General features: G+C 40.6%; 1 protein-coding gene across 1 annotated transcript; it reads right to left on the reverse strand.

Moving 5' to 3' along the window:
- Positions 1-3,084: 3,084 nt before the first annotated feature.
- DUXB (double homeobox B) lies at positions 3,085-11,773 on the reverse strand. Its single transcript, XM_047077415.1, is given in 7 exon segments — positions 3,085-3,474; positions 3,570-3,647; positions 4,647-4,801; positions 5,163-5,201; positions 10,493-10,567; positions 10,806-10,892; positions 11,770-11,773. Coding segments are annotated over 7 exon segments (828 nt in total).
- Positions 11,774-21,689: the final 9,916 nt, after the last annotated feature.

Below are 21,689 nucleotides of genomic sequence, written 5' to 3' on the forward strand. Positions count from 1 at the left end.
TGTGAGGGACGGGAGAACACCATGAGCTGCTGAAAGCCGAAGGGTGAGAAGCCAATCAGGAACCATCAGGTGTGTAACAGAAGGTGTCTCTGCCCTACCCGTATCCCTTGGGCACTTACCTTCCCGCACATGCCACAAATAGGGGTCCTGCTGCAAGCACCTTCTTGAGGTTTCCCCTCTGCTTGAAGTGCTCTGGAGTTCATGCTGCTGGGAGTGGCTTTCGGCTGATGGCAGATGAGAATTAGAGGATGCATATCCAGCTTCCTTGCTGTCCAGAGAAATGACACAACTGAATATTTGAGACGCACCCCTTGAGTGAGATAATGGGTTCCATACCATCTTTTAAAGGTCCCCAGCAGAAACCAGCATGGTTGCCCAGAATGGTAGTTGTTTATGAATGCACTCTGCATAGGCTTCCTTCTGTGGTTTCACATCTGCACTTTCCTAATAAAATGCATCGTGGAATCCTCAGTTAAACACGAATTCTTAGAGTATGCTTCTGGAGGAACCCATTCTAAATCAAAATGCTTCACTTTGCCCTTGAGTATGTTGAAAGCATAAAACTATTCCCAGGAGTACCTAGCTCACTCCAGGAGTAACTTTTAAGTGGATATTGGGAAGGGTTGGGTGGTAGGTATTTGTTTAAAATGTGTCGTCCAATCAGATATGACTCTAGAGTGGTTGAAAATCAATACTTCGTGTGTGAAACGGAGATGTCATTTGGGATGTTTATACCTTAGTAAAGTTCGTACGGCTTTACAAGCCTAGAAATTTGTTTTGTCAAAGCATGTGCAAAAGGGTCTGATTCATTATATCTAGACTCTGAAAAGATACTTAAACTAAAGTACTCATTATAAACCAGTAACTTCCAAATATCTGTTTTTGTCATTTATCTGGTGTTTTACTTTTTAGGCTGGGAGATAATATGTGGGGAAATAAATTATCAAGTATTTTTGGGAGCACAAATCTAAGCAAGGAAAATGAGTTGGATCTTAATGGCTAATGGCATTGAGCTATGGCTGCATCTGCTCCATAGACCAGCTGTTCAATTCCTAAAGTTAGGATACCTCTCCTTTAATCTGCCAGATTCTTATTCTTTGGGTTTTCTTTCCTTGACTTCTTGAGGCTTGTGCTCTGGGAAACATCATTTGTTACTCATTTTAGCTCTTGAGTTAGATGCCTTCGTCACTATTTTCCACTAACCCCACAGTTGAGCTTTTCAAATTCTCTAGGTCTTAAATAACTTGTACACCTTCATTAGTGGCAGAAACATTTCTTTCTGTCTCCTCTTTGCAAACTGCAGCAGTGGGCTCTGCTCCTGGTATTCGGTTTTCCTTTGTTCCGTATCCCTTTAACCAGGTATGGTTGCATTTTAAAAGTTTAAGCTGACACTTGGATTGTTGAGCTTTTCTCTTGTTTTGGTCTAATGCTGTGTGCTGGATTATATGCCCCCTCTGCCTATACCTGTAAGTTGTATTTAATTGCTTGTAACAGAAAACTTCATCTAAAGGACTTGAAACAATAAGGGAAATAAAAAGGGGATTTATATCTTATATGTATAGTAAGTCCTGAGGTAGTTACCTTCAGGATTCTCTCTCTTTTTCTGTTCTGCTGTCCCTGGTTTGTCTTCTAGGCTGCTTCCTTCATGGTCAAAAGTTGGGTGCAATCTTTCTTGGAAGCCCCTTGATTTCTCATTGGCCAGAAATTTGGCACATGCCCCTTCCTAACTCTTCCTAAATGAAATTGACTGGGTTAACTTAAATCAATCAAAGTCTATTTTTCTTGGGTTGCAGTTTGTGTAACCTTCCCTGAGAATGTGACATGAAAGGGAAGGTGAATACCCAAATAAGAGTTTGCTAAAAACTTGTACAAATTCTAGTCACCTTCTCCAGGAATAAGACGATCCATCCAGGAGTGGAATGTTAATCACTGTTCTCATCAAACCTGGACCTAACCTTTTGAGTTGGTTCAAACAATGCAAATTGATAAAATTCAAAGATGTTTTTATAGCACTAAGGTAAATCCACATACATCTTCAAACACCAAAATCTACTTTGAGATGTATTATCATTTCAGAAGAAAAGAGAAGACTGAAAATTTTATCCCAGTTTTAGATTAACATGTTAGACTAAGTGGTTGTATGGTGTTGCTACTGTATTTTCATTGTGATTTTTTTTTTTGTAATGTTTTAAGTAGTCAAAGGAAAAACAATATAAATGAAGAATACTCAGTATTGTGGATTTAATGTAATTCATTTAATCGTTCTCTTATTGGTAGATAGTGGGATAGTTTCTGGTTCCCAGTTGAAACCCTCAGAGCTTTGGTGAAAAGCTCACTTTTATGAATTCACATTATCAGGAAATATACTGTCCTTTCATTTTCTGCATGACAAACTAATTTCAAGCTGGCTTTCCCATCTTGCTAGGAAGCAAAGGAGTGCTAATGTGTCAGCACGTAGATATGTTCTTGCTTGGGTATGGTTATAGTTCATGCAAATTCCAGATTGGTAGACATGGTGATTAGAGAGCAGGTCATGTTTGTTAGTGAAATGCTTTTGTTCAGAAGGATTCAGCAGACCTGTCTACTGGCCTATGGTGCTTCCAGAGGCTGTATGCACCTTAGAAACCATCCTTTCTTTATTCAGTGAAGTGAATATAGAAGATAACCACTGCCCACAAAACAGTTAAAACTGCCTTTTGTGTTTCCAAGTGGTTTCTCCTTCCTCTTGCATTAATCTTGTCCCAAACAGGATGACTTCATTATCCACTGTCCTTTAAATTGCACTGATTTGCATCAAAAGAAGAGAGGTCTGGACCAGGTTCTGAGAATGACTTCTTTTTCTGGAATCTCAGGCCTTGGTAAGCTTTGTAGCATATGGAACACAGCCTGAAAAGCATCTTCACTGAATCACAGTTGGGGTCCTGGAGTGTCCTTTTATTGTGGGCCAGGACTCGGAAAAGGTACCTGTTCCTGAAAATCTGTGGATAACAGTTGACATAAAGGTTTGAGGTTTCTGCACATTGCTGGTGAGTTGGCCAAGGGAATGAGATGGTTGTCCAGTTGACTGTGCTGCAGATGAGTGTCTCAGTGTGTCCCTCCTCGAGGATCCCACTTTGCAATCAGAGTCTGGCAGATTTCATCCCACCATTGCAGAATATATGTCTCCTGCCCCAGATCCTGCAGTTGGTGGTTTTGGTGCTTAGGATGAGGCTGAGAGTAGTCCTTCAACTGTAGTACTCCTGTGTGCTTCTATTCTTTGTGATTCTGGCACTTTTCTTGCTTTGGCGGCCAGAAAGGAGCCTGAATTTCTGAGACTCGCAGAGTTGATGGTATTGGCCGGTAATTCCGAGGAGAGTAGAGAATTCTCTCTGCATAGTCTTTATGGGCTGTACCATCATGACGCTTGGTGCTTGGTTCACACAAGAGACAGAGGACTCCTGGGATGGGAGAGGAGCAGGTAGAAATGTTTGGTTCCTACGGAAAAAATGGGAGGAAGCAAAATGATGAGACCTGCCTGGGAAAGTGGGCAGATCAATTTGGTGGTGCTGAGCTGTCAGACCTGGTCTTGCATTTGGGCTGTCTGCCAAGGAATTCATGGACTCACTTCTCTGCCTTGGGTATAGAGATCTTTAATTCTGAAACCACATCTATGTGAAGAAAAAAACTGTCATAAGACAAGTGATTCTGGCTCGGTTTCTCATACTATGTAAAGCAAAGGGGCTATTAATACAGGCCCCATTATCAGGATGGGGTGTGTGTGGGTGTGTTTCATGTGAAATAGAACTATTGCATATATATGTCATTAATTACTCTGATTCCTGTGTATGGTGTGTATGTATATATGTGTACATATGAATGTGTGTATACACATACAAACACAAAAATTGAGGTCCTAACACACTTAGCAATCAACTATAGATGGATTGAAACTGGTTGAAAAGGCATATGCTTTAGATTCTTCCCTTTAATTTCAACATTGGATCAGCAAATAAGTTTTCTTGACCAGGTTGACATTTATCTCTTTGCCAACATGTGTATAAGAATCCCAATCTTATATACGTGGTTATAAATAAATCTGATCAAGGATTAATTAACACACTGTACTGGTAAAGCTATGAATGTGTTTCCTAGTCATGAGCATTTAACATACACTAAACCACTGTCCTCATAATTTTAGAAGGTACCCAGTGAGAGTGATTTTTTTCTTTCAACTGGAGGACATTGGACTAAGTCTGTAGATTTTTGAAGCTGTCACAAGTTGGTGGAGGGGTAGGTAGGGTATTTGGTTGAGGCCGGGAATGCTTAAAAATACTGATTAGGCGCAGGACAACCTCATAAGAAAGGAATTATCTGGACCAAAATGACCAAGCAGTGTCAAGCTGTAGAAAACCTGACAGGGTATTCCCCAAATAGATAGTATTAACTTTCATATTTCCCCCCATTTTTGCTGCTGGAGATTATGGTTATCACACTGACCGAATTCTTCATTTTGCAGGAATCTGACTTGCAATGCTAGATGTTTACCAATCCACACTGTTACCCATGATGATTGTGATAATCTCAGGTCGGTTTTTCAGCAGCCCATCAGAGGGAAATATAACATCACTTACAGGTAGAACATATTTGGTGCCATAGACAGAACTTACTTGAATTCTTGATTCCTGAATGTCTGTTATTTTAGCCAGTTTTTTCCTGGTTGTAATATCAGGGAATTGGTTCCTCTCAAAAGCTTGAAGTAGGATATGTGATTGAGGTCTTGTGATGGATGTCCAGTCTTCTCTGGCTGCTTTTGGTAAGTATTCTAAAAGAGAACATGGAACAGAAGGTGTCTTTTAGGACAGTTCTCATATTTGAACTGAAAACTTGAACCTAGGAAGATAATGCTGACACTCCCCCTGAATCCCTGAGGTTGACAGAACAGGATGCCACCCTGCTTAGAGCAGCAAGACAAAAGGCCCAGAGCCTTGCGTGCTAAGAACCTGCCTGTCGCACCCAGCTGTGGGGCCATGCTTTTATTTCTGACGCTAGGGTGCCCAGAACAAGCTGTAAATGCCTCCTAAGATAATGATTTTTTTGTCGAGAATATGGGCACAACATGCAGAGCCTTTTTCACTTTCTCTGGGATCCACTGAAGAAACCCATTTGGACCAGTGGATTCTTACCTTGAGACCGAGGCAGCTGATTTTGTTCCTGGGTTTCATCTTAAGGAGCATCCAAATTCCAATTGTCTTTGTTTGGATCTGAGGTTTTTAAGTCAAATCTAAGTGGGAGAAGAAGATGTTGAAGTCATGTAACTCAATCTGTGTTGTTCCAAGTATCAAGGCAAGGCAATTAAATGAAATTGATTTGATCAACTGCCATTGGGATAACATCCATAAAAAAAAAGTGATGTATTATCCTAGGAGTTATTATGAGCATACAATTCAAGACAGCATTTCTTTTATGGTCATCCTCATGGTATCCCAAGTAAAATTCCCTGATTGAAGAGACACTGTTCTATCAAAGGAGATCGATATTTCTTTTTCTCCCTTTCCCTCCTCCCATCTCTCTCTCATAACATGTCTTCTATGTGTGGATATCTTTTCTTGGGCCCTATCATCTCTTCATAAGAAGTTACCATTTTATTTTATGTAATAAACACAGAAGAAATACCATCTTATTATATATAATACATACGGAATTGATTGTGAAAAGAATTTCTTTAGATGGGGAGTAAATTAGCCATGGTCCAAGAGCTGTACTAACATTCATCCACATTCCCTCTTATCCCATAATCAGCAATAAGTAAGGAGACTTCTAGGACCCAGTACACCTTGCTGTGAAACTCTTCTCACTAATACAACCATTTGAACTCTTTCTTTGTTTCCTCATTATTGGAGTCAGATTTGCAGTGTACTTTCTAATTAGTTGTTTTATTTTGATAATTTGCAATAGGAATTAGGGTATTAATGACAACCAATATTTAACAAATCACTCTCTTATCCAGGCATTGTGCTAAAAGGTTATCTGTTTTCTAAATGAGAATATTTGCTGACATATCGGACAAAGGGCTAGTATCTAAAATCTATAAAGAGCTCACCAAACTCCACACCCGAAAAACAAATAACCCAGTGAAGAAATGGGCAGAAAACATGAATAGACACTTCTCTCTAAAGAAGACATCCAGATGGCCAACAGGCACATGAAAAGATGTTCAGCGTCGCTCCTTATCAGGGAAATACAAATCAAAACCACACTCAGGTATCACCTCACGCCAGTCAGAGTGGCCAAAATGAACAAATCAGGAGACTATAGATGCTGGAGAGGATGTGGAGAAACGGGAACCCTCTTGCACTGTTGGTGGGAATGCAAATTGGTGCAGCCGCTCTGGAAAGCAGTGTGGAGGTTCCTCAGAAAATTAAAAATAGACCTACCCTATGACCCAGCAATAGCACTGCTAGGAATTTATCCAAGGGATACAGGAGTACTGATGCATAGGGGCACTTGTACCCCAATGTTTATAGCAGCACTGTCAACAATAGCCAAATTATGGAAAGAGCCTAAATGTCCATCAACTGATGAATGGATAAAGAAATTGTGGTATATATACACAATGGAATACTACGTGGCAATGAGAAAAAATGAAATATGGCCCTTTGTAGCAACGTGGATGGAACTGGAGAGTGTTATGCTAAGTGAAATAAGCCATACAGAGAAAGACAGATACCATATGGTTTCACTCTTATGTGGATCCTGAGAAACTTAACAGGAACCCATGCGGGAGGGGAAGGAAAAAAAAAAAAAGGTTAGAGTGGGAGAGAGCCAAAGCATAAGAGACTGTTAAAAACCGAGAACAAACTGAGGGTTGATGGGGGGTGGGAGGGAGGGGAGGGTGGGTGATGGGTATTGAGGAGGGCACCTTTTGGGATGAGCACTGGGTGTTGTATGGAAACCAATATGTCAATAAATTTCATATATATAAAAAAAATAAATGAGAATATTTGCAGGTAAGCCTTAAGCACATCACCAGATAGTCCCATAGTATGTACTTTTATTACTGGGAATTGAATAAGCTATCTCTTCACACCCAGAACTAATGCATGAAGAAGAGTAAAACATTTCTCTCCAGCATCCCCTCAGACTGAGGACCTTCTAGCCAATGGCTTATTGGAGGCTCTGTGCAGACACAAAACTAGGAACTCATAATTTTCTTCTAAAAGCACACTTTTATTGATCTTCATTGTTTTAAATGCTGTTTGGTATAATTGTTTACAGCTATCGAAGAAATCCAACTTAGTTTAATTTTTACATCAGTACCATTCAAAATAATACAATATGGGATTTTCATATACTTAAAAATTTTTTAATTAAATTATTTTTAAATTTGTTTATTTTGAGAAAGAGCGAGCACAAGCTGGGGAGGGGCAGAGAGAAGGAGGGAGAATTCCAAGCACAGAGCCTGATGTGGGGTTCAGACTCACAGACATTGAGATCATGACTTGAGCTGAGATCAAGAGTCAGATGCTTTATCAACTGCGCCACACAGGCACCCTGTTCGTTTTTTAGTTTTGAGAAACAGTATGAGCAGGGGAGGGGTAGAGCGAGAGGGAGACACAGATTCAAAGCAGGCTCCAAGCTCTGAGCTGTCAGCACAGAGGCCAATGTGGGGCTCGAACTCATGAACCTTGAAATCATGACCTGAGCGTAAGTCAGATGCCCAACCGTCTGACCCAGACCTCTACTTCATATGTATGTGTGAAAATCACATTTCAGGTGTTTAAAAAAACCTAGCCTGAAAATTGGGAATTTATGTGAGTTCTTGCCCCACAGTTTCCTCATAATTACGTATTAATCATCATTCTGCAGGACATATCAGAACATTTTTTTAAGATTTTTGTTTTTTAGTTTTTTTAAAGATTTATTTTTGAGAGAGAAAATGCGAGTGGAGGAGGAGCAGAGAGAGGGAGAGAGAGAGAATCCCAAGCAGGCTCTGTGCTGTCAATGCAGAGCCTGACATGGAGTTCGATCCCACAAGCCGTGAGATCATGACCTTTCTCACGTTGGACACTTAGCCAACTGAGCCACCCAGCTGCCCCAAAGATATTTTTATTTTATTTTATTTTATTTTATTTTATTTTATTTTATTTTATTTTATTTTATTTTATTTTATTTTATTTTATTTTATTTTATTTTTTTAAAGATTTTTTATTTTTATTTTTTCAATATATGAAATTTATTGTCAAATTGGTTTCCATACAACACCCAGTGCTCATCCCAAAAGGTGCCCTCCTCAATACCCATCACCCACCCTCCCCTCCCTCCCACCCCCCATCAACCCTCAGTTTGTTCTCAGTTTTTTTTTTTTTAAATTTTTTTTTTCAACGTTTATTTATTTTTGAGACAGAGACAGAGCATGAACGGGGGAGGGGCAGAGAGAGAGGGAGACACAGAGTCGGAAACAGGCTCCAGGCTCTGAGCCATCAGCCCAGAGCCCGACGCGGGGCTCGAACTCCCGGACCGCGAGATGGTGACCTGGCTGAAGTCGGACGCTTAACCGACTGCGCCACCCAGGCGCCCCTGTTCTCAGTTTTTAAGAGTCTCTTCTGCTTTGGCTCTCTCCCACTCTAACCTCTTTTTTTTTTTTTTTTTTCCTTTCCCCTCCCCCATGGGTTTCTGTTAAGTTTCTCAGGATCCACATAAGAGTGAAACCATATGGTATCTGTCTTTCTCTTTATGGCTTATTTCACTCAGCATCACACTGTCCAGTTCCATCCATGTTGCTACAAAGGGCCATATTTCATTCTTTCTCATTGCCATGTAGTACTCCATTGTGTATATAAACCACAACTTCTTTATCCATTCATCAGTTGATGGACATTTAGGCTCTTTCCATAATTTGGCTATTGTTGAGAGTGCTGCTATAAACATTGAGGTACAAGTGCCCCTATGCATTAGTACTCCTGTATCCCTTGGGTAAATTCCTAGCAGTGCTATTGCTGGGTCATAGGGTAGGTCTATTTTTAATGTTTTGAGGAACCTCCACACTGTTTTCCAGAGCGGCTGCACCAATTTGCATTCCCACCAACAGTGCAAGAGGGTTCCCGTTTCTCCACATCCTCTCCAGCATCTATAGTCTCCTGATTTGTTCATTTTGGCCACTCTGACTGGCGTGAGGTGATATCTCAGTGTGGTTTTGATTTGTATTTCCCTGATAAGGAGCGACGTTGAGCATCTTTTCATATGCCAACAGGCCCTGTTGGCCATCTGGATGTCTTCTTTAGAGAGAAGTGTCTATTCATGTTTTCTGCCCATTTCTTCACTGGGTTATTTGTTTTTCAGGTGTGGAGTTTGGTGAGCTCTTTATAGATTTTAGATACTAGCCCTTTGTCTGATATGTCATTTGCAAATATCTTTTCCCATTCCGTTGGTTGCCTTTTAGTTTTGTTGGTTGTTTCCTTTGCTGTGCAGAAGCTTTTTATCTTCATAAGGTCCCAGTAATTCATTTTTGCTTTTAATTCCCTTGCCTTTGGGGATGTGTCGAGTAAGAGATTGCTACGGCTGAAGTCAGGTCTTTTCCTGCTTTCTCCTCTAGGGTTTTGATGGTTTCCTGTCTCACATTCAGGTCCTTTATCCATTTTGAGTTTATTTTTGTGAGTGGTGTGAGAAAGTGGTCTAGTTTCATCCTTCTGCATGTTGCTGTCCAGTTATGCCAACACCGTTTGTTAAAGAGACTGTCTTTTTTCCATTGGATATACTTTCCTGCTTTGTCAGAGATTAGTTGGCCATACTTTTGTGGGTCTAGTTCTGGGGTTTCTATTATATTCCATTGGTCTATGTGTTTTTTTGTGTCAGTGCCATGCTGTCTTGATGATTACAGCTTTGTAGTAGAGGCTAAATTCTGGGATTGTGATGCCTCCTTCTTTGGTCTTCTTCAAAATTACTTTGGCTATTCGGGGCCTTTTGTGGTTCCATATGAATTTTAGGATTGCTTGTTCTAGTTTCGAGAAGAATGCTGGTGCAATTTTGATTGGGATTGCATTGAATGCTTTGGGTAGTATTGACATTTTGACAATATTTATTCTTCCAACCCATGAGCATGGAATGTTTTAATCACTATCCCAGTGTAGGGCTTGAACTCACAACCCTGAAATCAAGAGTTACATGTTCTAGTGACTGAGCCAGCCAGGTGCCCCAGTATGTATCAATACTTAATGATACCATATTATTATAGTGTCCTAATTTCCTAAATTGCCTAAATCTCAAAAATTGATGTATCTCCCATTGGGAGATCCTGAACCAGTATATTCTTCTCCTGTCAGTGAATATACCCAGTCGGTATTTCCACAATTGGTGAAAGATACACAGTTCTTGCTTTTAGTATACAACAATAAAAATCTTCTGAGTAACATACCTGACATCAAAGAATTACCTGAGAGTCTTGATCCCAGCATTTCTCTTTACCTGGAATCTGACAGATCATGAAATAGAAACCTAATGCTTATGTGAATTTTACACTCTGGAATGCCAATTTCCTTGCCCCGTTGTTTCCTGGTAGCTTTATCAGCATAAGGGTTTTGTTCAAACGATGCTTGGAGGTTATCCTTTTTTATTTTCATTAAACATTTTTAAAAAAATGTTTTATTATCTGTTGTTGACAGAGAGACAGGGTGCAAGCGGGGGTTGGGAGGGCAGGGGCAGAGAGAGAGGGAGACACAGAATCTGAAACAGGCTCCAGGCTCTGAGTTGTCAGCACAGAGCCCGATGTGAGGCTCAAACTCATGAACTGTGAGATCATGACCTGAGCAGAAGTTGGAGGCTTAACCAACTGAGCCACCCAGGCCCCCCTTGGAGGATATCCTTTTGACTCTGGTTGTAAACAGTCTTGCCTTGCCAGGTTTCTTTTTGTAGTCTGCCTGGTCAAGAGAAAATGGGAAGAGGCGTACGAAGGATATGTTTATGGATTAAAAACTCTGTGTGAACATATGTCATATGTTTTTCTAGGATGAAAGCCTGTAGGTTCATCAATGATTCTATATATTTTTAAAAATTTTTTTAAAAGTTGATTCATTTTGAGAGAGAGAGTTGTGGTGGGGGTGGGGGTGGGGGTGGGGAGAGAATCCCAAGCAGGTGCCACACTATCAGTGTGGCACCCAACTCAGGGCTCAAACTCACAAACCATGAGATCATGACCTGAGCCGAAATCAAGAGTCAGATGCTTAACCAGCTGAGCTGCCCGAGCACTGCAAGTGTCTGACTCTTGATTTTGACTCCGATTATGATTTCACAGTTAGATTGAGTCCTAGTTCTTGATAATGAGACTCACATTGGGCTCTGTGCTATCAGTGAGGAGCTTGCTTGGGATTCTCTATCTCCCTGGCTGCCCCCTCCCTCATGCTTTCTCTCTCTCTCTCTCTCTCTCTCTCTCTCTCTCTTAAAAAAAAAAAAAAAAAAAAAAGCAAGAGGAGAACCAGGTGCCCCATACATTTTAAAGGTAGGTGTTCCATATATATGCTTTTCTCCATTTATAATGTCAACTTTGAAACTTTTGACAACCTACTTGTGGGACTCCTGGCTGTTACTTTAAATGGAAAATTCCAATCTCCAATTTTAAAGCACCCATCAATCCTCTAACAACTTATCAATGCAAAATAGCTCCTGTTCCAACCATCTGTCCCTCTAATTATGATTGTGATTTAACTTTTATAAACTCTGGGAAATAAAGCACATGGCATTACTGAAGAAGAGAGCAAATTGCAGATGAAAATTTGCCACTCGCAGTGCTGTTCAAACCCATCTTGGGAAGAGGTACCTGGACTCCGTGGAGGTCACTGGGCAACTGAGCAGCTCTGGAACACGACAGGCTTATCAACATCAAGGGTGGCCCACCCATTTCTTATATACCTTTCTATCTAATCCCTTCATTATTGTTATTTTAGAAAGAAACTTGAAGTAATCAGATTAAGAGGAAATACAGATTCTACCAGGCAGTTTTAAAACTTTAAAGATACCCTAATATCTTTCCAAATATGTCTTAGAATCTGTGCTCTCTAGTGTACATACACTATGCAATTTATATATATATATGCAATACATATATGCATTTATATATTTAAAACATTATGTTCTCCATGTTGTACTCATGCTTTTTAATTTTGGCTTGATATTATTTATAATTTTGGAAAGATCTACCTACATTATATATATTTTTTATTTATTGAAAATAATTTTTAATTGTTTATTTTTTAGGGAGAGAGACAGCGCATGAACTGGGGAGGGGCAGAGAGAGGGGGAGACAGAATCCGAAGCAGGCTCCAGGCTCTGAGCTGTCAGCACAGAGCCCAGTGCGAGGCCTGAACTCAGTAACCGTAAGATCGTGACCTGAGCTGAATTTGGATGTGTAACTGACTGAGTCACCCAGGCACCCTTTTTTCTTTTCCTTTTTCTTTTTTTTTTTTTTAAGTTTATTTATTTATTGTGAGAGAGAGAGAAAGTACAAGTTTGGGAGAGGCAGAGAGAAAGGGAGAGAGAGAATCCCAAGCAGGCTCCACACTGTGAGTGCGGAGCCTGATGTGGGGCTTGAACTCACGAACTGGTTAAGTTAGATGCTTAACTGACTGAGCCACCTAGGCACCCCTATATTTTTCATCTTTTTTTTAATGTTTATTTTTGAGGAAGAGAGACAGTGCAAGCAAGGGAGGGGCAGAGAGAGAGACACACACACAGCATCCAAAGCTGGCTCCAGGCTCTGAACTGTCAGTACAGAGCCCGACGTGGGGCTTGAACTCACAAACCTTAAGATCGTGACCTGAGCCGAAGTTATATGCTTAACTGATTGAGCCACCCAGGCACCCCTATACATTTTTTAAGTTTATTTTTCTTGAGATAGAGAGGGAAAGAATCCCAAGCAAGCCCTGCACTGTCACCATGAACCATGAGATCATGGCCTGAGCTGAAACCGAGTCAGATGCTTAAATGACTGAGCCACCCAGCCACCCCCCAGAAATCTCATTCTTGCCTATCCAAAGGCCACAGTTCTATAAGCCAATTCTTTATAACGAATGTCTTTATTTGTACATATGTATATATACATGTGCACACACATGTATGTATAATTTCACTAGTTTCCTGTGAGTTCAGAATGCTACTGATCCTCTTTCTCTGGTTGAGACCAAATGATACAGAAGTTAGTACTTCAGGTCACCTGACCAGGCAAAGAATCGACACCATGTGAGGTGTGTTGCTGAGGTCAAAGGAAATTTGAATTAGCAATGGAAGAAAATAGCTACTATCTTGGACCATTTGCAGAAGTGAGGACATACTAGTTATGAGAATTTTGCTATGAATTTGTACATATATTAAAATATTTTTTTGTATTCTTCTCACAGTTATTCCCTAATGATCCAGTATAAGGTGCTTTAATAATAGTTAACTTTATAATTATTTTAAGTAGGCTCCACGCCCAACATGGGGTCTGAACTCAGGACCCTGAGATCAAGAGTGGCGAGCTCTACCAGCTGAGCTAGTCAGGCGTCCCAATAATAGTTAACTTTACATCATCATATTTAAGGAGCATCAAAAAAGAAGGATGCACATCATCCAAGGGTGTTGCATCTTTTTTTGGAGAAAGGATTAGCTTGTTTCTATTGTAATCAGGATAGTTGTGCCGTATTAGGCAGAAATTGCACTTTGTTGTAATTTTTTAAATTTGGAAATCATTTATGGTTCTAGGAGAGGTGTATGGTTTATAGCTAGGCAAGGTGTAGCCTGAGATGGTGACTTTTAAGTGTCAGCTAAGCTACAGAACTTAGTTTTTCACTCATCTAGGTGTTTCTGTATTCATATTTTGTAGATGTGTTTGAAGTCCACAATCACTTGACTTTAAGGGAGATTTTCCTATATAATCTGGCTGAACCTAAGTCATTCAACTGAAGGGCCAAAAGGTCAGAGTGGAGGCTTCCCTTCAAAGACATTCTTCCTGGGGCACCTGGGTGGCTCAGTCAGTTAAGCATCCTACTTCGGCTCGGGTCATGATGTCGCAGTTTGTGAGTTTGAGCCCCGCATCAGGCTCTGTGCTGACAGCTCAGATCCTGGAGCCTGCTTTGGATTCTGTGTCTCCCTCTCTCTGCTCCTCCCCTGCTCATGCTCTCTCTCCCTCTCTCTCTCAGAAATAAACTTTAAAAGAAAACAAAAACAAAAACATTCTTCCTGTTGATAGATGCTTGGCCCATGCTCAAGAGTTCAGCCCATACTATGAGTTTTGGAATTGCTTAGTGAGTCTCTATAGTCACATAAACCAATTCCTTGCAATTAATCACTATATGTACTGATTCTGTATCTCTGGTTGAATAGTTGAACTCTGCCTAATACAATCACCAAATTGTTTATTTTTTTAAATGTTTAAGAGAGACAGAGCTCGAGTCGGGGGGGGGGGGCAAAGAGAGAGGGAGAGAATCCCAAGCAGGCTTCATACTCATCATGGAGCCTGACGTGGGCCTCGATCTCACAGTTCATGAGCCAAAATCAAGAGTAGGATGCTTAACCGGCTAAGAGGCACCCCACAAATGGTTTCTTTTTTAAATGATGACATTTAACAGGAAAAAAAAGTGTATATGTGGATTTGTCATGGAGACAAGCCACGGGTGATGGAAAACTTGACTGAATCCTAGAAAGATGGCTACTCATGTTATGCCTCTGTAAAGTTTTTGGTAAAACTATATTAGCTGTTGGGGCACTTGGGTGGCTCAGTGGTTAAGCGTCCAACTTCAACTCAGGTCATGATCTCACGGCTTGTGAGTTCGAACCCCCCATGGGGCTCTGTGCTGACAGCTTGGAGCCTGGAGCCTGCTACAGATTCTGTGTCTCCCTCTCTCTCTGCTCCTCCTCTGCTTGTGCTCTCTCTCTCTCTCTCAAAAATAAATAAACATTGAAAAAATATAAAAATCTTTATAAAAAGAAAAAATTTACATTAGCTGTGAAAGCTTAGCAAAAAATGGGCGAAACCCTCTTGTGCTTTGAATTATGGGTAACAAAATATCTCTGTCATGTTTCATATGCTTTTGGCCATTGTTGCCTGGGAACATCTAGAAAGAAATGAGCTCAGAAAGAAATGTGTTAATAAAGGTACATTCTATTACTGGTGAAAAAAAATGAATGTCTTGTTCAGCGGGAAGAAGGGTAGGAGATAGAAAAGATGCGTGAACTTCAAGGTAAGGTGTACAGGTAGATTTCTACTCATTTCAATGAAGAAATAAGAACTTGGAGACACACTTTGTAACAAAAATTTTATGCATAGTTAAGAAACGCAAAAATCAAACCTGGGTCGTGATTTAAAATTTGGTTTATGGCAATGATCACATTAAAAATTCTACCAATAAATCATTCCTCAAGTATCCTTGTAAATTGCCACAGAAAAAAATGAAGCATGCTTTTGTCACAGACAACTGATAAGCTCAAGATATTTTAGCTGAGAGACAGAAAAATTAGGCATAATGAATTGGGGGATTGGCTAATTCCACCTGGAAATAAATGGAATCAGGTTAATTGGTTTGTATTTGTGTGTGTTTTCCTTTGTGTTTTTCTTTACTGCAGTCTCTAGGGTCCCTACAAATGAGGCCAAGCAAGATAAGGGACATTCAAGGATCTGGTGTGGGGACTTCAGCCAGGAAGCAGAAATTGATGTAATGCTCAGTTAAAAATCTACCCCAAAACATCTTCCCAGCTGAATCTTGTTACTGCTCTGTTCCAATGGGTGCAGTCTTCTTTATATATAAGAGGGTGTTTGCTACAAGGGTCTGTTCTCTATTCCAACTGGCTCGTAGCATGGGCTTTTGTTCTTTGATGCCTTTTTTTTTTTTAAGTTTATTTGTTTATTTTGAGAGATAGAGAATCCCAAGCAGGCTCTGCACCATCAGCGTGGAGCCGGCGCAGGGCTTGAACCCATGGTCAGTGTTGTCATGACCTGAGTTGGACCCTTAACTGACTGAACCACCCAGGTGCCCCTGTTCTTTGATATCTTTTTTAAAAATTTTTAAAAAATGTTTATTTATTTTTGAGACAGAGACAGAGCATGAATGGGGGAGGGTCAGAGAGAGAGGGAGACACAGAATCTGAAACAGGCTCCAGGCTCTGAGCTGTCAGCACAGAGCCCGACATGGGGCTCGAACTCACGGACCGTGAGATCATGACCTGAGCCGAAGTTGGACGCTTAACCGACTGAGCCACCCAGGTGCCCCGTTCTTTGATATCTTGATGAAGGAGTTATATTGGGATCTTCTAGTTGCTTTGAGTGTCAGTGGAGGTTTTGGCTTGGAAAATACTTCATATTGTGTCTGGTGGAGAAAGGTAAGATAATTTTGTATACTTTAGGGATGGAAGCTAATCTCGACAAACTAAATGAGCCACCATATATTGAAGAAGGGCCACTTATTTCACATCCACCCTCATGACACCAGCCCAGTCAGGTCATATCTTCCGAGGGGACTATACTTAACAAATTGATTTTAGTCTTTGCCCTGTGATTTCTTTCAGCCAGTGAGATATGAGCGGCCTAATGAAGCAGTCTATTACCATCTCTGAACAGAATCCTCCCATCATTTTGGGCCATTCCTCTTTTCTCACTACTATGAGCCTGTCCTAGATAATGATGATCCCATTAACCTGAATCCCAGAAGGATGAGAGAGAGACTTTTGTTGAGGTAAGCCACTAGTGTTTTGAGGTCATTTATTACCATGACATAATTGAGACTAAAGTGGATATACAGATTTCGTTGTTGTATCTTAAGCTCTGTGATCAGGGTTAAGTGTTCCTTTTTATTTACTTATTTTAATCTTTTAATGTTTATTTTTTGAGAAAGCGAGCGAGAGCAAGCCAGGGAGGGGCAGAGAGAAAGGAGAGAGAAATCCCAAGCAGCCTCTGCACTCTCAGCGCAGAGCCTGACACAGAGCCCAAGCTCACCACTGTGAGATCATGACCTGAGCCAAAACCAAGAGCGGGATGCTTAACTGAGCCACCCAGACGCCCAAGTCTTCATTTTTAAATAATTATCTGAATATTCCCAGAAACCCATTTGTTATAGTGCCTGCCCCCTTCTTTTAACTGCGGGAAGTTTTCATGAAATTTAGAAGGGCATGAGATCCATTTTCTAAACAAAAAGTGCCAACAGACTTGTTCTTATCTCAGGTGTGAAACGTAAGAGTGCTAGTAGGACAGGATCCATTCTGTTGAAGATCATGTGAAGTTATGTGCACAGGTGGACACGTGACACACAGAAACTAAGGAATGTCCCTGTTAAGCAAGACTCAGAATGTTGCCTACATGAAATGAGTGTTTCCTTCATCCTGGGAAAGAGGTTTATTTGTACTGTAGGAAGGAAGGACATAAAGGGGTAAAACAAAGACCTCCTGGATTTAGTTATCCAGTTACCCTATCTGTTTATTCAAAAGTGGAGACAGGGGGCACGTGGGTGGCTCAGTTGGTTAAGTGTCCAACTTTGGCTCAGGTCATGATCTCGTGGTTCGTGAGTTCGAGCCCTGCTTTGGGCTCTGTGCTGACAGCTCAGAGCCTGAAGCCTGTTTTGGATTCTGTGTCTCCCTCTCCCTCTGCCCATCCCCTGCTCACACACTCTCTCTCTCTCTCTCTGTGTGTCAAAAATAAATAAGTATTAAAACAAAAAAGAAAAAAAATGGATAGAAAGCCACAGTTTCAGGGCCGATATCAGGGGGACTTTGATTCGGAGAGTTGACTGAGATAGCAGAGACTTGGGCTTTGTCAGAGCGGGGTGAGGTACTCCTACCCTGGTAGCAGATGGGACAAGGGGAAATCAAGACAAGCTTTTCTCCTGACTGCGTGAGTGTGTGAGAAACAAAGGCTGTCTTTCCTAGGGTTGCACATATAATCACAGAGGTTGTGTATTGCACTTTTCTAGAACCACAACCTCTTCCACTGGAGGCACTGGTTTACATTTAAGTCAAATCACCAAGCCCCACCAGGGTGAATGGCACACTGTCTGACACTTCACATTTCTATTTCTTATGTGCACATAATTATTATTTTTTAAATATAATTTGTCAAGTTACCTAACATACAGGGTATGCAGTGTGCTCTTGGCTTCAGGAGTAGATTCCCATGATTCATCACTTGCATATGACACCGGGTGCTCATCCCAACAAGTGCCTTCCTCAATGCCCGTCACCCATTTTTGCCTCTCCCCTCCCCCACCCCCCATGAACCCTCAGTTCTCTGTATTTAAGAGTCTCTTATGATTTGCCTCCCTCTCTGTTTGAAACTACTTTTTCCCCTTCCCTTCCCCCATGGTCTTCTGTCAAGTTTCTCAGATTCCACACATGAGTGAAAACATATATGCATGTAATTCTTAGGTCATTGATGTTCACAAGCACACCATGCAATTGTTACTTGACTACAGATTTGTTGTAGCACCCTGTTTCATTTAACTTCTCATTTTACTCCCTCATCTGCTCTCATTTCACAGCAGCTGTAGCCTGGAGGGTCTCAGCCCTGAGTGGGGTGCCAGGTAAGAAGGAAGATCCACTTGTATGGATACCATGGTCAAAGAAAACTTAGGTGGATAGGGGGAATGGAATCCAACCCTGCTCCCCTAATGAGGGTGACAAGGAGCCTGCATGGCCCAGACTCCACAGGGCGGGAGGGGAGAGGAAGGGCACCTTCCTAGCATTTTCCTGATAGCCTTACTCCAGTCTGCAGTGGCTGAAGGGATTGTTCTGACCCTTTCCAGGGGCCACCGTCAAACCCTGCTCCTGGTCCTGCTTGTTCCTTGCTGATCCCCCCCATCCCCCAGTCCTCCATGGTTTGGCTGCTGTTGCCTTTGCAGAAGGACCTTATAGGATTTCCACTTATGCCCAGTGATTTTGGGGTGAGTTCATGGAAAAAGATTTTTTCTCTGGATTTTGTGCTGCCTTGAAACGGGGTCATTCTATGATTGGTATTTTAATCATCTGTAAGGAGGGAAGCTTGAACAAGGCTGGTGCCATAATTGTGAAGGAGCAGCAGTCACTCACTGATGTTGGTCAGGAGAGAGAGCAGTGGCATTTTGTGGCCTAGACAATGTTGCAATTTATCTGTGTTTAGACAGAATCATAAAGTGATCTTGTTTGTGTCTTGATCCATCATGGCCACAGAGTGGATGTGTCTGATGTTCATAGTCTGTAAAAACATTTATGTTCTGCAGAAGGACACCAAGATATAACTGAGGGTACCAGGCCCAGTCCTGGCTATCAGGTGTGGCTTTACTCTTTCTCATACATTGCTTTGAGAGGTGGGGCAGGAGGTGAGCTGGAGAAATGCAGCCCAGCTGCTGGATCCATTGTGGTGTCTGCTCTCAAATAGGGGTCCGGGCTAGACAGAAGGAAAAGAAAAGCATTGTCAGAAAATAATGGAGCCATGAGGAGTCCGACTGGGGGAGGGGGAGAGCTTGGGCTGGTGGCAGTCTAGACCTCCTGCCAAGGGAAGGGCCAGTACTCAGGCAGCCAGGGTGCCCTAGGGCGTTCCCTTGAGGACAGCCTCCTTTCCATTCTCTCCAGATGTCTGACCCCTGTCTACCCTCCCCTCTCTCCAACTTACTTCCATCTATTGCCACCCCCTGCCATCCTCACATCAGCCATATCAGTCCCAGAAAATGCTTAAAGGACAGTCCCACAGGGCTTAGGGCTTCCCTCACTGCCAGATGCCATCTTGGAGAGGGTGAGGAAGTAGAAGAGGTGGTACAATGACCCCCATTTGAGCACCACGGTGCCTGTCCTACAGCACATCTAGAATATTCCAAAGAGCTAATGGAACTGATACAAAACAGAAATTTCTATTATGGAAAGCATTTTGCATAAAACATTCACAGTACTGAAAAAGTACTTCAATTCAGAAAAAAAAAAAATTTAGCTGTTCCTCCGAAAATGTTTAAGCCATTCATGACTTAAGAGAATAAAATGGCGCTCTGTACAGTGGATCCAATATGTACATGTGGGTGTGTGTATGTGTACACACATAGTCCTTGGATAAATGTTGGGTGCCAAGTTGACTACTGAGTCATTCTCACTGGGCACATTGAACCGACTCTCTTGGAGACAAATTTCCTCGTGGGTTTAAAGTGCATCTTTATAAAAGAAGTCTTACCCATTTGGGGGGGAATGTGAGGACTTTTTTTCTTCCTCCAGGAGGGCACACCTTTCTTTTTCCCAGATTGTATTCTCATACTCTTTACTTAAGAAGAATGACAAGGAAAGATGTTGGCAATTACTGAATGTTAGCGTATGAGATGTCCTTTAACTGGTGAATGGATAAGTAAAATGTGGTGTATTTTATAATGCAATATTATTCAGACATGTAAGTTAATGAAATACATGCTATTAACATGGGTGAACCTTGCAAACATTATGCCGAGTCAAAGAAGCCAGACATGGAAGGCCACTATTGTTTGATTCCATTCATATTGAAATGTCTAGAATAGACAAATCCATAGACACAGAAAGTAGATTAGTAGTTTCTACTAACTATTAAGGGAGGAGGGAGAACGTCACTGAGTGCTGACTGATAGGGGGTTTCTCTTTAAAGATTATGAAGATTTTCTAAAATTAGCTAATGTTGATAGTTGCATAACTCTTCCAATATACTAACAACCAGCAGGTTGCACACCGTAAAAGGATATGAGTTTTTCTGGTGAATGAATTATATCTCAATAAAACTGTTATAAAAAAGAGAATTAACTTATAAAAAGACAGTATAATGGAAAGGGTCATGAAATGTTTACCACCCGAGTAAGTGAATGTGCAGAGGAAACTTCAAAAACAATTCACATTGAAAAATTGCTTCAAATGAACATGTAAATGAAAAAGTCACACACTATTGTGAAACTTAAGGTCTGTGCTATTAATGCTTGTCAACATATTGTATTGACAGACCACACGTTTTAGATTAAAATTGTCTGATTCACTGTAATTTGAATAATTATGTAACATATCTTTGGCCAGAAAAAAGGTATTTTAAAGTATGCATTTAATTGTGTGGATGAACTTCAACAAATTTTCAAATGAAGAAATAAACCAATATGGGAAATTTCAAAAGCGTGGCATGAATAATAAGATCTGATTATGTTGAAAATGAAAGAACATTAAAAAGTAACGCAAAAGCGTCCGTTCATCTCCAATGATTCACTTTCTTTCTTCAGTCAAACAGAAAATAACATCAGTATAAGGAATGTTACTTTATTTGCCAAGAGATATTGCATATGACTCTGTATAAGTATTAATGATAAACTTAGAAAAGTATTGCCCTAAAAAATTATGAAAAATAATATTTTATCAATCAGTAATATTGGTAATAATATTCAAAATTAAGTTTCTGTTAATCAATATTTGAATAATAACATAATTATTATATTGATAAAATATAGTTATTCTATTAATAATTATTTCATAACCCAGTATCAATGAGCCCAGTTTATATAAAATTGTTAACAAAGTTGGAATTTATAATATGTTTACTATTAGAACACTCAATTATAATTGATGTTTAATATTTTTGTTAATTATTCTATGACTTAAATTGTAGTTATTAATGTATCACTTAAAGTTACCCTTTTATTTTAGATGCTTTCACATCATTCTGGTATTCTAAGATATTCATGCCATTTTTCTCTTGGCTCCCAGACTTGATAAAATTCAACGTTATCACTGAATCCTGC

This window comes from Lynx rufus, unplaced genomic scaffold (assembly GCF_022079265.1).
Source record: "Lynx rufus isolate CCGP_SWC_20201006 ecotype Redwood Valley unplaced genomic scaffold, mLynRuf1.p SCAF_16, whole genome shotgun sequence".
Taxonomy (NCBI): Eukaryota; Metazoa; Chordata; class Mammalia; order Carnivora; family Felidae; genus Lynx; species Lynx rufus.